The 15083-nt window shown below is 44.8% G+C and overlaps 2 protein-coding genes across 3 annotated transcripts in view; one reads left to right on the forward strand and one right to left on the reverse strand.

Moving 5' to 3' along the window:
- The first annotated feature begins 2659 nt into the window (after positions 1-2659).
- LOC115114328 (protein FAM131A-like) lies at positions 2660-10370 on the forward strand. Of its 2 annotated transcripts, none has more exons than XM_029642473.2 (5): positions 2660-2900; positions 7409-7517; positions 7833-8018; positions 8753-8890; positions 9309-10370. In XM_029642473.2, the coding sequence occupies exons 2-5, from the start codon at positions 7430-7432 to the stop codon at positions 9806-9808; spliced, it is 912 nt and encodes a 303-aa protein (XP_029498333.1). In that variant the 5' UTR covers positions 2660-2900; positions 7409-7429; the 3' UTR covers positions 9809-10370. The 2 variants fall into 2 exon arrangements, with proteins under 2 accessions (XP_029498333.1, XP_029498332.1); XM_029642472.2 differs by lacking the exon at positions 2660-2900 and adding an exon at positions 4782-4908.
- Positions 10371-10436: 66 nt separating this feature from the next.
- The window catches only part of LOC115114330 (chloride channel protein 2-like), a 66029-nt gene continuing 61382 nt past the window's right edge, over positions 10437-15083 (reverse strand). The window contains exons 23-24 of the mRNA XM_065013366.1: positions 14684-14770; positions 10437-12864 (exon numbers count right to left, since the gene is read on the reverse strand). Of these exons, the coding sequence (XP_064869438.1) occupies positions 12316-12864; positions 14684-14770 (636 nt within the window). The 3' untranslated portion in view covers positions 10437-12315. The remainder of the gene's footprint in view (positions 12865-14683; positions 14771-15083) is intronic.

The raw sequence follows: 15083 nt of genomic DNA on the forward strand, positions 1-15083 counted from the left end.
GCGACCAAAGAAATAATTGGTTTTGGGGGTGACTAGAGGTGACTAGGGGTGACATTCAGTTGAGGAAAGACTGACTGTGTCACTTCTTGTTTTTATAAGAAACAATGTGTTAGGAATTCGAAATAGTTTGCATAGTCAACTTACGCACAGCCCTGACACACACACACTTACCACATCAGACATGCTACCAGGGGTCTTTTCACAGTCCCCGGATCCAGAACAAATTCAAGGAAACGTACAGTATTATACAGAACCATGAGAACATAGAACTCCCTTCCATCTTACATAGTGCAAGTGAACAGCAAACCTGTTTTTTTAGAACAAATAAAGCAACACCTCACGGCACAACACCTCTCCCCTATGTCACCTACTTGTTGTGTGTACAGTTGAAGTCGGAAGTTTACATACACTTAGGTTGGAGTCATTAAAACTCGTTTTTCAACCACTCCACAAATTTCTTGTTAACAAACTATTGTTTTGGCAAGTTGGTTAGGACATCTACTTTGTGCATGACACAAGTAATTTTTCCAACAATTGTTTACAGACAGATTATTTCACTGTATTACAATTCCAGTGGTTCAGAAGTTTACATACACTAAGTCGACTGTGCCTTTAAACAGCTTGGAAAATTCCAGAAAATTATGTTATGCCTTTAGAAGCTTCTGATAGGCTAATTTACATAATTTGAGTCAATTGGAGGTGTACCTGTGGATGTATTTCAAGGCCTACCTTCAAATTCAGTGCCTCTTTGCTTGATATCATGGATAAATCAAAAGAAATCAGCCAAGACCTCAGAAAAAAATGGTAGACCTCCACAAGTCTGGTTCATCCTTGGGAGCAATTTCCAAACGCCTGAAGGTACCACGTTCATGTGTACAAACAATAGTACGCAAGTATAAACACCATGGGACCACACAGCTGTCATACCGCTCAGGAATTAGACGCGTTCTGTCTCCTAGAGATGAACGTACTTTGGTGCGAAATGTGCAAATCAATCCCAGAACAACAGCAAAGGACCTTGTGAAGATGCTGGAGAAAACAGGTACAAAAGTATCTATATCCACAGTAAAACGAGTCCTATATTGACATAACCTGAAAGGCTGCTCAGCAAGGAAGAAGCCACTGCTCCAAAAAAGCCAGACTACGGTTTGCAACTGCACATGGGGACAAAGATCGTACTTTTTGGAGAAATGTCCTCTGGTCTGATGAAACAAAAATAGAACTGTTTGGCCATAATGACCATTGTTATGTTTGGAGAAAAAAGGGGGATGCTTGCAAGCCGAAGAACACCATCCCAAACGTGAAGCACGGGGGTGGCAGCAGCATGTTGTGGGGGTGCTTTGTTGCAGGAGAGACTGGTGCACTTCACAAAATAGATGGCATCAATAAGGTAGGAAGATTATGTGGATATATTGACGCAACATCTCAAGACACCAGTCAGGAAGTTAAAGCTTGGTCGCAATGGGTCTTCCAAATGGACAATGACCCCAAGCATACTTCCAAAGGTGTGGCAAAATGGCTGAAGGACAACAAAGTCAAGGTACTGGAGTGGCCATCACAAAGCCCTGACCTCAATCCCATAAAAAATTTGTGGGCAGAACTGAAAAAGCGTGTGCGAGCATTGAGGCCTACAAACCTGACTCAGTTACACCAGCTCTGTTATGAGGAATGGGCCAAAATTCACCCAATTTAATGTGGGAAGCTTGTGGAAGGCTACCCAGAACGTTTGACCCAGGTTAAACAATTTAAAGGCAATGCTACCAAATACAAATTGAGTGTTTGTAAACTTCTGACCCACTGGGAATGTGATGAAATAAATAAAAGCTGAAATTAATCATTCTCTCTACTATTATTCTGACATTTCACATTCTTAAAATAAAGTGGTGATCTGAACTGACCTAAAACAGAGAATTTTTACTCGGATTAAATGCCAGGAATTGTGAAAAACGGAGTTTAAATGTATTTGGCCAAGGTGTATGTTAACTTCCAACTTCAACTGTATGTACTGCCATGTATGTGTAACTGATATATGCACACACACACTACATGTTAATGTTTTTAAATGTATGTCAGTTGTAATGTCTTTTTCGTTATGTGTTGGACCACAGTAAGACTAGCTGTCGCCATTGGCATCGGCTCATGGGGATCCTCTTAAATCTAAAACACATACATACACAAAACACACCCACACATGCATATTGACTCTACACACACACTCACATATAGACACACGTTGTTCACACTCTTCAGATACGCTGCTGTTCCTCTGTTTATTATCTATCCTGATTTCCTAGTCACCATTACCCCTACCTACATGTGCATATTACCTCGATTACCTCAACTTCCTCGTACCCTTGCACATTGACTTGGTACCTGCTTTGGTACCCCTCTGTGATCATCAGGGTCCAGGTGAAGGGATTTTTAAAAATTGATTAACCACCAGATGTACAGGTTTGTTGGTTATAAAAGCGATAGCCTACAATTAGTGCAAATTTTAGTCTCCAATTAGATTTGGTCAAATACGTAATCTACATTAACAGACAACAGACCAGTAATAGTTTCCAAAAAATATTTCGCAACATGTTTTAAAAGGAGGGAAGAGAATTGGATGGAGGGGGACAGATTTGGTTATGACGCCGCCTTTCGCCGATGACGCGTGCCAACAATTTGGACAGAGCGCATATAGGTAGGCTGTAGCAGCCCATATCGCGGGGCGACAACCTGAGGCTTGTGGTGTGAAAGACGGGCTTTTTGTGCTAGGCTACAAGAGAAATCGTTTAAAAACCGTGGGGAATAACAACACGGGGCACCATGTTAGCATCTGTTAATGGGATTTGAGACAAGCTCATTGTGATCATGTGCGACGCTCGACAGTGCCGCAACCTCTATTCGGTTTACAGGTAGGTGCTAATGTGTGTGACCGACATTTATTTGCATGCCTTTATTCCCTAAGTAAAGTCCCATATCTTGTTTACCGATCGACATGCTTGCTATCCCTTTTAATTGGCTTTTTTTTATGACAATGCGGCAGTCTCTGTAACGTTAGCCGGAGCCCGTTACTAAGCCCTCTCCCGAGTCAGGGTCATTGATATGCAGATGTTGTTTCCCGTTGCTTGGAGACATGCCGCATCCTCTGCTCGAGCCACACGGTGTACACCAACACCGGCACCGGCGTTATTTATTTCTCCTGGCAATTACCGTGCCATCAATCACAGTATGATGTCCGCTGTCGGCCTCGTTCTTTGTTAAATCAATTCTACTCAGAGACGGCATGCTTATTGATCCATTTCTATGGTAGGCCTACGGTAGATTAAACACCACGAGGTGTCAAAAATAAAAGTAGTCCATAGGTCCTATATAGCCTATCTATCCCCTATTCCATACTATGGGATTATTGTAATAGCACTATAACGTCCGTGTTTTCTAGTATGGTTTCCAAACACAACAGAATACATGACATATTACCTATTGAGCTATAGACATTTGGGTTCTAGGCCTACCCTACAATAGGTCGTTATTGTAAATGTGTTCTCAATGATTGTCCTGCTTGGTTAAATAAAGCAATACAGTCTTTAGCACGATCGAACCCAAGGAAACAATAGCATGGATGGAATTAGCCTACATTGATCTGTCCCTGTACTGAAAAGACGCGTGGGTGCTGAATAGGCGCGTGGGAGCTCGCATATCACCATCTTTCCTTGCTGCTTACACTATGCCAAGTCGAACATATGGCTAGGCTCATGTTTATCCAAGAATACATGTAATCCCCTTTACAGAGTGGTGCTGTTGCCTATCAACAAGGACAGTCATGCATGTTTTTCTATTAGGTTATTTGTTTGAATGCTCCATTTCTTAATTTTAACCTTAACTCTTAACCCCTAACCATAACCTTAACCCCTAACCATAACCTTAATTCTAGCCCTAAATCTAACACTTTAGCCTATAATAGCCCTTCTCCTTGTGAGGACCTGCGAAATGTCCCCACTTGTCGTAATTGTCCTTGTTTTACCATTCTTGTGAGGACTTCTGGTCCCCACAAGGATAGTAAAACCAAACAACACACACACACACACACACACACATAGGCAGAGAGAGAGAGATATTCAAAAACATAAACATGGTCATGGTGGTCTTGGTCCACGTTGTATTTGACCCACATATTGTCAGCATGGGTGTCATTATACAGCGCATCTGTGCGTGCCATGATCTCAAAAGTGGCAGCTTTCCTGTTAGCTGTTTAAGCGCAAATCTGCTTAGGAATGTCTGGCATTAGCGTGGTCATGTCAACCACGTGTAGCCTAGTTTAGGGCCGACTGATTTCCGGCCAATTCCTAAAGTCTTCTTTGTCCCCCAAGGCCAATAAAGCTCGCCATCATTGTCGGTGACCTTGTCTCATTTTCAACCTGTTGCACCTAGAGCTAGAGGGCCAAAGAATGATAAACGTGTGTAGACCAGAGCCCTCTGTTTTGTATTGGACTGTGCACCAAATAACAACTTTGTTATTGAAGTATAAATAAAGGAGGCTAAAATCGCTGACCCCCTGACTCCAGACGCACACGTGCATCTCTATTTTAATGGGGATCGTAGCCTTTCACAGCAGGTTGAGCAGATCGGGGGTTCGAGCTGCTTACACAGCTGTAGACTATTGAGCTTGCCCCGGGCCATATGTTTGTCAGGTCTCTTGGACTCCCTCAAGTTTAACCGTTTGAGCCAAATGGTTTCACCGGCTTACCGTTTCTTTGGCATCTGTCGCGGCAGTATAGTCATTAGCAGCGTTAAAACTCGCAGAGACAAGCTGTGGGGTTGATTAATGCGTTGTCTTGTTCCGCGGTGATACGGCGTCTCTTCGTGTACAATATGTGGTTGACTTTTCGTGGAGGAGAAAGAGGGGGGCGACAACGAGAGGAGGTAGGGTGGAGTTGTCCTTTGCAGACTTCGTACCAACGATTCCATGGTTCCTTCATGGAAAAAGGCAGCGCTTTTTCATATGTGTTACTGTTAGTTGACCTAGAAATTATGATGGACCCTACTTTCTTACAACATGCAACAACGTGCGTAGCCTACTGCTTGCTTGTAAAATACACTATCATAGAGGCAATATGTAAATATATTTGAACTGTTTTAAATGGTTAGTGCAAAGTCATGGAACTCCTGCGCCATCATACGCTCTGAGGAGCGGTTGCTGTCCACGTGCTGAAACTTACACAGGATTGTCTCTGGTCTTTTCGCCGTTCTCACGCACGTGATGCGCCATTGTGCGCAGCTTCATAAAATACATAATTGAATAATCGATGTCATGATATCTTACTGGTCTCTGAGCAACATTTGAGTCCATGAACCTGCAACAGGGATGGACAACTGTCTGCCTCGTGTCCAACCTTTTGTAGGCTCATGGATACATTTCAGCTTTATTTGTCTCGTGCGCCGAATACAGCAACTGTAGAACTTACCTTGAAATGCTTACTTACAAGTGTAGACCTTACCGTGAAATGCTTACTTTCAAGTGTAGACCTTACGGTGAAATGCTTACAAGTGTAGACCTTACCGTGAAATGCTTACTTTCAAGTGTAGACCTTACCGTGAAATGCTTACTTACAAGTGTAGACCTTACAGTGACATGTTTACTTACAAGTGTAGACCTTACCGTGAAATGCTTACTTACAAGTGTAGACCTTACAGTGAAATGCTTACTTACAAGCCCTTAACCAACAGTGCAGTTCAAGAAGAGTTAAGAAAATATTTACCAAAAAATACCAAAGCATAACAGAATAAAAAGTAACACAATAACATAACAATAAATAGGCTATATATGGGTACCAGTACTGAGTCAGTGTGCGGGGATACAGGTTAGAGGTAATTTGTACATGTAGGTAGGGGTGAAGTGACTATGCATAGATAATAAACAGCGAGTAGCACCAGTGTACAAAACAAATGGGGCGTGGTGGGGTCAATGTAAATAGTCCGGTGGCCATTTGATTAATTGTTCAACAGTCTTATGGCTTGTGGGTAAAAGCTGCTTAGGAGTCTTTTGGTCTTAGACTGGATGCTCCGGTACTGCTTGCTGTGCGGTAGCAGAGAAAACAGTCTATGACTTGGGTGACTGGAGTCTCTGACAATTTTATGGTCTTTCCTCTGACACCGCCTATTGTATAGGTCCTGGATTGCAGGAGGCTTGGCCTCAGTGATGTACCGGGCCATTCGCACTACCCTTTGTAGTGCAGAGCAGTTGCCATTCCAGGAAACCAGTCAGGATGCTCTTTATGGGGCAGCTGTATAACTTTTTGAGGATCTGGGGAACCATGCCAAATCTTTTTAGTCTCTTGAGGGGGAAAAGGTTTTGTTGTAACCTCTTCACGACTGTCTTGGTATGTTTGATATATAGTGATAGATCGTTGGTGATGTGGACACCAATGAGCTTGAAACTCTCGACCCACTCTACTACAGTCCCATTGATGTTAATGGGGGCGTGTGTGGCCCACCTTTTCCTGTGGTCCATAATCTGCTCCTTTGTCTTGCTTACATTGAGTGAGAGGTTGTTGTCCTGAGGGCAAAGTGGGATTTCTTGTATGCGTCCGGATTAGTGTCCCGCTCCTTGAAAGCGGCAGCTCTAGCCTCGATGCGGATGTTTCCTTTAATCCATGGCTTCTGGTTGGGAAATGTACGTACGGTCACTGTGGGGACGACGTCGTCGATGCACTTATTGATGAAGCCGATGACTGTCGTGGTATACTCCTCAATGCCATTGGATGAATCCCGGAACATATTCCAGTCTGTGCAAGCAAAACAGTCCTGTAGTGTAGCATCCGCGTCATCTGACCACTTCCGTATTGAGCGACTCACTGGTACTTCCTGCTTTAGTTTTTGCTTGCAAGCAGGAATCAGGAGGATAGAATTATGGTCAGATTTGCCGAATGGAGGGCGGGGGAGAGCTTTGTATGCATCTCTGTGTGTGGAGTAAAGGTGGTCGAGTTTTTTGTTAGTCATTCTCACTCTGATATCCTATTAAAACCTGCTAACATTTCTCTCCGCCCCATATGGCAAAATGTGTACAATTGTATGAAATTAGTTATAACATTTCAAAATCTTCCAAAGACAAATGGCAAAATGTATAGATTTGCAGGAAATAAGCTGTAAAACTGAAAAATATCTCCGCCCCATGGTAAAATAAGTACATTTGCATGAAATTAGTTATAAAATTTAAAAATGTTTTGCTCACAAGGTGGGGGCATGGATGTAGGTGGGTACGCAGGATCACGAGCCCCTGCCTCCCACCACGATCAGTTCAGATGTTTTGTGGCCCCCCACCCCTATCAAACTTGTCCATCCCTGGCCTACAACATTACTATAGAAAACACTTTAAGTGCTGTGGTGTACGTGACATACTGAGCATGACTGCTTTTTTTTCCAGTTAAAATTTCAGGAAGCTGAAATGATCCCCAAGTCAAGAAAATCTTCAGACATGAGAAAGGCAGTCAGCATCCAGGAGATTGCTGCTCTGGCCAGATCCTCTTTAAATGGTAAGGGACAGAAAGACAGACACACACACACTAATTCACTTTCATCTCACACATACAAATCCTGCGCAACGATTCAACCCATAGCGCTGAAGACCTGCACTGGAGCACAATATACATTTAAAGGCAATGTTCCCGCGTTCACGGAGACTGCATTCGCGGTAAAGGCTGTATATGTCGGCACAATCGGAAATGAACTTGACATTTCAATGGCGCTATAGTGCTGATCTTCAGCACTACAGATTGAAGGACCCAGGACCCAGCATTTTTAGAGGTCACACACTCTTTAACCCAGGCCTCATACTTCTCTCTCTCCAGGCATATCCCAGGCGATGAAGGACCATGTGACCAAGCCCACGTCCCTGCAGGGTGGCAGGGTCGCCCACCTCATAGAGTGGAAGGGTTGGCCCAAACCCACAGACTCCCCCACGGTCCCCCTCCACACACACTTCAACTCCTACTGCCACCTCACTGAGGGGGAACAGGAGGCGCGCTTCGCTGCAGGTGTGTGTCCCTCCACCAAATTAGCCAGTAAAGTAGAGCCGCTGATACACACCAATTTATAGCAATTTAATGTTGTCCTCTTTTAATATATTTGAATGCATCTTATCTCAGCTTATCTCTTTGAGTTTATTTTTCAAGAGGATGTATACACCCGTTTCTATTATCCAACTAAATCTGCAGTCAATGATGTTTAATAACCAATGTCTCAGATAGGATCGTATCAGGAATGTGTCCTCTGTACAGTACTTTACTCTGTGGATTTCAGTCATGAGCATATGACGTCCACGCTGACGATTTGTGGGTCAATTGGATCAAAAGTAAAGTGGACCACCACCATGTGTTTGTGTGCGTACGTTCGTACGTACGCACACCCCCCCCCGTCATCCTTACACCTGTCCCACAGCTCCTCTCTAACCCCTGCATATGTCACAGCTCAGATCGGTGCTCCTCCTGTGTCACCTAAGCGATGACGGCCTGTCCTATGAGAGCCTAACAGATGGTAGCCAATTAGACTCTCTTCCAACTGTCACTTCACTGTCCCCTAGTGTCCCCATGGTGATACAGCCTCTCCCCTGTTCACTTTCTAATGATTTCGGAGACAACTCTGTCTGTCTGTGTCCCACTTTCTCCCGTGCTTGATGTGTGCTGTAAGGTTTTTGGGTGAAAATAAACAGTCCTGTTTTTAGCCTGTGTGTGTTTATATTTGTCCTATTTGTTTGTGTGTCCATTTCCAGGAGTGGCAGAGCAGTTTGCTATCGCTGAGGCAAAGCTGAAAGCCTGGGCTTCTGTGGATGATGATGATGATGAGGAGGAAGCTGACAAAGAGTTTCTCCAGAACAACAGAAACACACTCACACTCTCTACCCGCTCAGGTAATCACATACACCCACTTTGCGCAGAAGTACACCCAATATCTATGTCATGCCTCTCATCATGTGTGTTTCGATCATCATTTCCAGCTCCGGGCTCTATTCAATCCGCATCGTGGAAATTCAGCGTTACAGCGCGATTGAAATTTAAAGGCAGTGTTCCTGCTTTAGTGGAGACTGTGTTCACGGTAAACACTGTATATGCCGGCTTAATCGGAAATGACCTTTACATTTCTATTGCAGGATCTGTAACGCATCAGTTTTACAGATTGAATAGAGCCCCTACACTCGGTGTTATGCCCCAATATCCCTCACTCTCTTCTTTCTTTCCTTCCCTGTCCCTCACTCGTCCTCTTCTCATCCCTCCATCTCTCTCTTCTCATCCATCTCCAGGTGTTCTGACTCTTTGCTCCTCCCTCAGACACCGCAACGTCCAATCACGAGCCCCGAGTGTCATTCCAGGCTGAGATTGGCAGCATTAAAGTTCCACCCTCTATCAGCTCAACCATTCCCGTTGGCTCCAGCAGCAACAGCCTGCACTGTGATAGGCCCACATCTAAGAATGACCCATCTCCACAGCAAAATGACCAGCCTATTCTAGAGAGTGACCGGGCTAGCCCATTCCCCAGAGAGGGGGAACTAGTGGATGGCGATGATCAGCCTGTACCACAGCTAGAGACCGGTGGGGGTGTCTGTATCGTCCACAAGCCTGACTGGAGGCCGAGGATCAGAAGCAGTAGGTTTGACTCCTGCTATTCAACCTCTCACTCTGAGTCTCTTGGAGAGGAGGAAGCGGAAGAGGAAGACGGAGAAGGGAGTGTGTTTCAGGAAGGTAGAGAGTGGCACTCCTGCCAGAGCCAGAGAAGCTTCTTCTCCGACAGAGGCTCGTCGGGAGTGGCTTCATTCGATGAGGAAGAGTAGGAGGTGGAGAAGGAGGTTGGAGGAGGAGAAAAGAGGGAGCATTGGATGTTGTGGATGTTGTGTTTTTTCATCTCGTAGGTGTTCCCCTTGGATAGTCTGTCGACTCTTAGATATGTAACTTAGTGATGGCTAGCCTTTATTCATCTTCCATCCTTCCTTTCCTTCCTTCCTCCTGTTTCTCTTTCTTTCCTCCAATTCTTCCTTCCTTCCTTTTCTCGGCTTGTCTCTCCCTGCTTCCTCTGCACCCTGTTTCTTTTCTCTTTCTCTTCTTTTTCACTTCCTTGCCACTTCTTTGCTGATGTTACGCTGTATTTGAGAGTTGAAACTCGATTCCCGAATACTGTGTTGTTCAAACGGAGAGGTTTTATGTTGTTATTTCACTGGTTTTCTATGGATTGTTATTGTCGTGTTTTCCCAGGACCATGATGTGAAGTCAAGTAATGGGGTTTGTCCTGGATGAATAAAACATGATTTAAAAAAAAAAAGAAGAGATTTTCACCATTTGATCATTTGACCCATCTCTGATATGAGACAAGAAGGAAAATACCCCCCCCCCCACACACACACACACACAGAGAGAATAAAAGAGTTTTGAAAAACAGATTTACATCTCAAAGTTTTGTTGAAATTTAATGTACAAAAAACAATTAGTATGTTTTCTGAAAAATAACAATGGCTGTTGATCTCAAATGCATATTCTCCTATGTACAATGCGTAGATTTCCGTCATAATGTATTTTCATATGTACAAACCATATACAGGCCGGGGCTATATAAAGGGAGAAACTACAGACTTATTGCTTAACTAGCGCTGTTAATTACCTTATACACTCTATACATTAGACTCAGTTTACATTATATCTTGTATGGCGAGCACTACTTCACATTCTATGTGCATACAAAAGTAAGACGACAATAAATGGTTTGCGCAACTGACTTTTTTTTACAGAAGAAAATTAACCGTTAAATTGTAGTTATGGCAGGGTTTTTACATACAATTGAAATATATATATATATATAATGGCTCAAATCTGTCAACGGAGCTAAGAGAAATGATTGAAGAGACAAATTACATAACATCTGTTTGATGAACTCATTTTATAATGAGACTGTGGAGAACAGTCACACACTCTCTCTACAACAGTTGTTTCAGTCCTTTATAGAGGCTTCTATTGCTCACCAGTACACTTGGAGACTTATAACTGTGCTTCTAAGCTGGTAGTACGTATTTCTAAACTGGTTTCAAGGCCAGGCAGGCTGTGTTAATCATTTTCAATGTGTGTGTGTGTGGTGTGTATTTTCTGGGATATTATTTTCTATGTGTAGATTTATGAATGTGTTAATTTACTTCGTGCTCGATTCAATCTGTGTTACAGAAGATCCACAGCACAATTGAAATGTCATTGTCATTTCCGATTGAGGCGACATGTGCAGCACTTACCGTGAACCTGTAGTAGTGTCCGCTAGTGCGGGAACATTGCCTTCAAAATGTCAATCGCACGGCAACGCGGATCTTCGGCGCCACGGATTGAATCGAGCCCTTGTGCGTGTACTATTGGCCCATGTGCATATGTGTGCTCACAACAACTGATGTCGTCTCTCTCTCCACATAACCAACTTTTCCTGTGCAAACACTCACATCATTCCAGAAACATGCGGAACACGGTACAGTAGATAGGATACGATATTCACATAACATCCTATCTCAAGAAATGTAAGATACAAAATGACACTGTGACCAAAACACCCTGTTACAAGACAAGAAACTCTCTAACGTCCGTCCGCCCTCCTACCTTAATGCCAGACAAGGCTATATGTACTTTGAGTTAAATGCATGTTAATTACAATGTGCTTCACAAATGCTCTTAACCCTGTGGGATGCCATTTTATGACTGAGCAATGTCAACGTGTTGGCCTTTTCTCAGCTGCCTTTGGGTAGTAACTTGTTGTCTTTCTCTTAATATCCCATTTCAGATATGACTGTACATGCATTTACTTATACTGTAATTACAGAATGTCCTTTAGAATGTAGCTGTGTAAATACGTAGATTTTATAGGCCACTTAATCTAAAGTGAGACCCTCCCTTCTCTTCCCTCTCTCTCCTTTCCTTTATCCCTCTGATCTGCTCTCTCTCTCTCTCTGTGTTATTTGTAGCTATATTTAGGGGGGGAAATGTAGTTTGGCTCTGATAATCAAACTGAGAATAGAAGTGTCAGCACCAGATGGGTGCATGGGCAAGGTTCCACCAAGTCTCACACACACGCACGCGCACCAGCACGCACACACACACACACACACACCCCAAAACACTTTGTTAAACACAGAACCATGTTGTCACATTCACTCAGTTACTCTATCACTCACACAGGAATACGAGCTCATTTACACCAACACACGCGCACACAATACATTGTGGACACAGACAGATTCAGGTGAACGTGACCTCTAAGGTTGTAGAAACCTCAACGAACCACGAAGCAACTCCTAACTGTCCCTCGCCCCTTCTGTCATTCCGATTGGTCCTCAGTGCGGTTGGGACTTCGCTTACACTGCAGTTCTGATTGGTCCATTTTCTCTATGTTCTGGGGTGTGGTTCCATGTGGTGGGGTTCCATGTTCTTTCGCCGGCTCCAATTGGTCAGTCTCAGGGAGGTGGGAGGGGTCAAAATCACAGGCCAGCTCTGATTCGTCAGTGTGGGAAGGGCTGCACTCTAAGATAAACTCTTCTGTTTGGTCCTCTGTTATTGAGAGGCTTTCCTGAAGAACCAATTCCGATGGCGGGTCCATATTGTCAGTGGGGATGGTTTCAAACTCCATATCTGATTGGTCCTGTATGAAGTGGACAGGGGTCTCCTCATCCATAACGTCCAATTGGTCCTCCATGTCGGGCGGGGTGGGTTCCCGTGGTAACGAGAGGCCTCTGTGGCGGTTCCAAAGCTTGTGCAGCTCTGTCACCTCGGAAACGCTGGTAGTGTTGCCGCTGTCACGGAAACTGGCCAGAGGGGGGCGAACTTTCACCCCTGTCACCGTCACTGAACCCTCTATGGCCTTACGCAGCTAGAGGTTAGACAGAGAGAGGAGAGGTAGAGAGATTGGAGGGAGAGGGAAAGGAATCAAATAGGGAGCAAGGATGGAAAGAAACGGGGGAGAGGATGGAAAGAAACGGGAGAGAGGATGGAAAGAAATGGGGGAGAGGATGGAAAGAAACGGGAGAGAGGATGGAAAGAAACGGGGAAATGGAAAGAAACGGGAGAGGAGGAGAATGGAAAGAAAGAAACGGGGAGAGGATGGAAAGAAACGGGAGAGGATGGAAAGAAACGGGGAGAGGATGGAAAGAAACGGGAGAGATGGAAAGAAACGGGGAGAGGATGGAAAGAAAGGGGGATGGAAAGAAACGGGGAGAGGATGGAAAGAAACGGATGGAAAGAAACGGGGAGAGGATGGAAATGGAAAGAAACGGGGAGAGGATGGAAAGAAACGGGGAGAGGATGGAAAGAAACGGGGAGAGAGAGGATGGAAAGAAACGGGGAGAGATGGAAAGAAACGGGAGAGAGGATGGAAAGAAACGGGGAGAGGATGGAAATGGAAAGAAACGGGGAGAGGATGGAAAGAAAGGGGAAAGAAACGGGGAGAGGATGGAAAGAAACGGGGAGAGGATGGATGGAAAGAAACGGGAGAGAGGATGGAAAGAAACGGGGGAGAGGATGGAAAGAAACGGGAGAGAGGATGGAAAGAAACGGGGGAGAGGATGGAAAGAAACGGGAGAGAGGATGGAAAGAAACGGGGGAGAGGATGGAAAGAAACGGGAGAGAGGATGGAAAGAAACGGGGAGAGAATGGAAAGAAAAGAGGATGGAAAGAAACGGGATGGAAAGAAACGGGGAGAGGATGGAAAGAAACGGGAGAGAGGATGGAAAGAAACGGGGAGAGAATGGAAAGAAACGGGAGAAAGAGGATGGAAAGAAAGGATGGAAAGGGGAGAGGATGGAAAGAAACGGGGAGAGGATGGAAAGAAGAGAGGATGGAGAGGATGGAAAGAAACGGGAGGAAAGAAACGATGGAAAGAAACGGAAGAGGATGGAAAGAAACGGGGAGAGAATGGAAAGAAACGGGAGGATGGAAAGGATGGAAAATGGAAAGAAACGGGGAGAGGATGGAAAGAAACGGGGAGGGATGGAAAGAAACGGGGAGAGGATGGAAAGAAACGGGGAGAGAGGAAAGAAACGGGGATGGAAAGAAACGGGAGAGAGGATGGAAATGGAAAGAAACGGGGAGAGGATGGAAAGAAACGGGGAGAGGGATGGAAAGAAACGGGGAGAGGATGGAAAGAAACGGGAGAGAGGATGGAAAGAAACGGGAGAGAGGATGGAAAGAAACGGGGGAGAGGATAGAAATAAACGGGGGAGAGGATGGAAAGAAATGGGAGAGAGGATGGAAAGAAACGGGGGAGAGGATAGAAAGAAGATTGGAGAGAGAGAGAGACAGAGATATAGAATTGAACATTATGATGTGATTTTGGATTACACGGAGTAGTGATTCATATTATGCTTTTGATTCCATCTCCAAGCGCACTGGGTTGTTAATCTGCATCAACTTTTGTAAAGAGCAGATTGATTAGCCTTGATTGCTTCTGATTCATGAAGCACAACATTGTCCTTATGACTGATCTGAGGTGGTGACAATATTCAAACAACCACAGCCAAAAGGTAAAGAGGACGTGTTCCTGTGATGTCATATCATGTGTTTGCAGTGATTTTGAGGTGAAGTGCACTCAAATCAAACATAGTATGATGACATCCGTGTTGAAAATACAAATAACTACACACTAACTACATGACCGTGACATAAGGGTTCTTCTAATGCACGGGAACACCCACCTCCCTGAGGGAGACCACGCCCACCAGCCGCCCTGTACTGGTCACATAGGCATGGTCCAGTCCCAGCAGGGAGAAGATGGTGTGAGTCTGGAGAGAGAGAGAGAGAGAGAGAGAGAGGGGATGGAGTGAGAGAGGGGGGGATGGAGAGAGAGAGAGAGAGGGGATGGAGTGAGAGAGAGGGAGAGAGAGGGGGATGGAGAGAGAGAGAGAGAGAGAGAGAGAGAGAGAGGGGGATGGAGAGAGAGAGGGGTGGAGAGAGAGAGAGGGGGATAGAGAGAGAGAGAGGGGGATAGAGAGAGGGGGTGGAGAGAGAGAGAGAGGGGATGAGAGAGGGGGGATGGAGAGAGAGAGAGGGGGATAGAGAGAGTGAGAGAGGGGGATGGAGAGAGAGAGGGGGATG

The sequence above is a fragment of the Oncorhynchus nerka genome, linkage group LG9b (assembly GCF_034236695.1).
Source record: "Oncorhynchus nerka isolate Pitt River linkage group LG9b, Oner_Uvic_2.0, whole genome shotgun sequence".
Lineage (NCBI taxonomy): Eukaryota > Metazoa > Chordata > Actinopteri > Salmoniformes > Salmonidae > Oncorhynchus > Oncorhynchus nerka.

Excerpts from the sequence above, each read along its gene's own strand:
- LOC115114328 (XM_029642472.2), top strand. The coding sequence starts at position 4,858 with ATGTGGTTGACTTTTCGTGGAGGAGAAAGAGGGGGGCGACAACGAGAG. Across the intron at positions 4,909-7,408 it reads GGGGGCGACAACGAGAGGAG|TTAAAATTTCAGGAAGCTGA; the intron begins GTAGGGTGGAGT and ends TTTTTTTTCCAG. Across the intron at positions 7,518-7,832 it reads GGCCAGATCCTCTTTAAATG|GCATATCCCAGGCGATGAAG; the intron begins GTAAGGGACAGA and ends CTCTCTCTCCAG.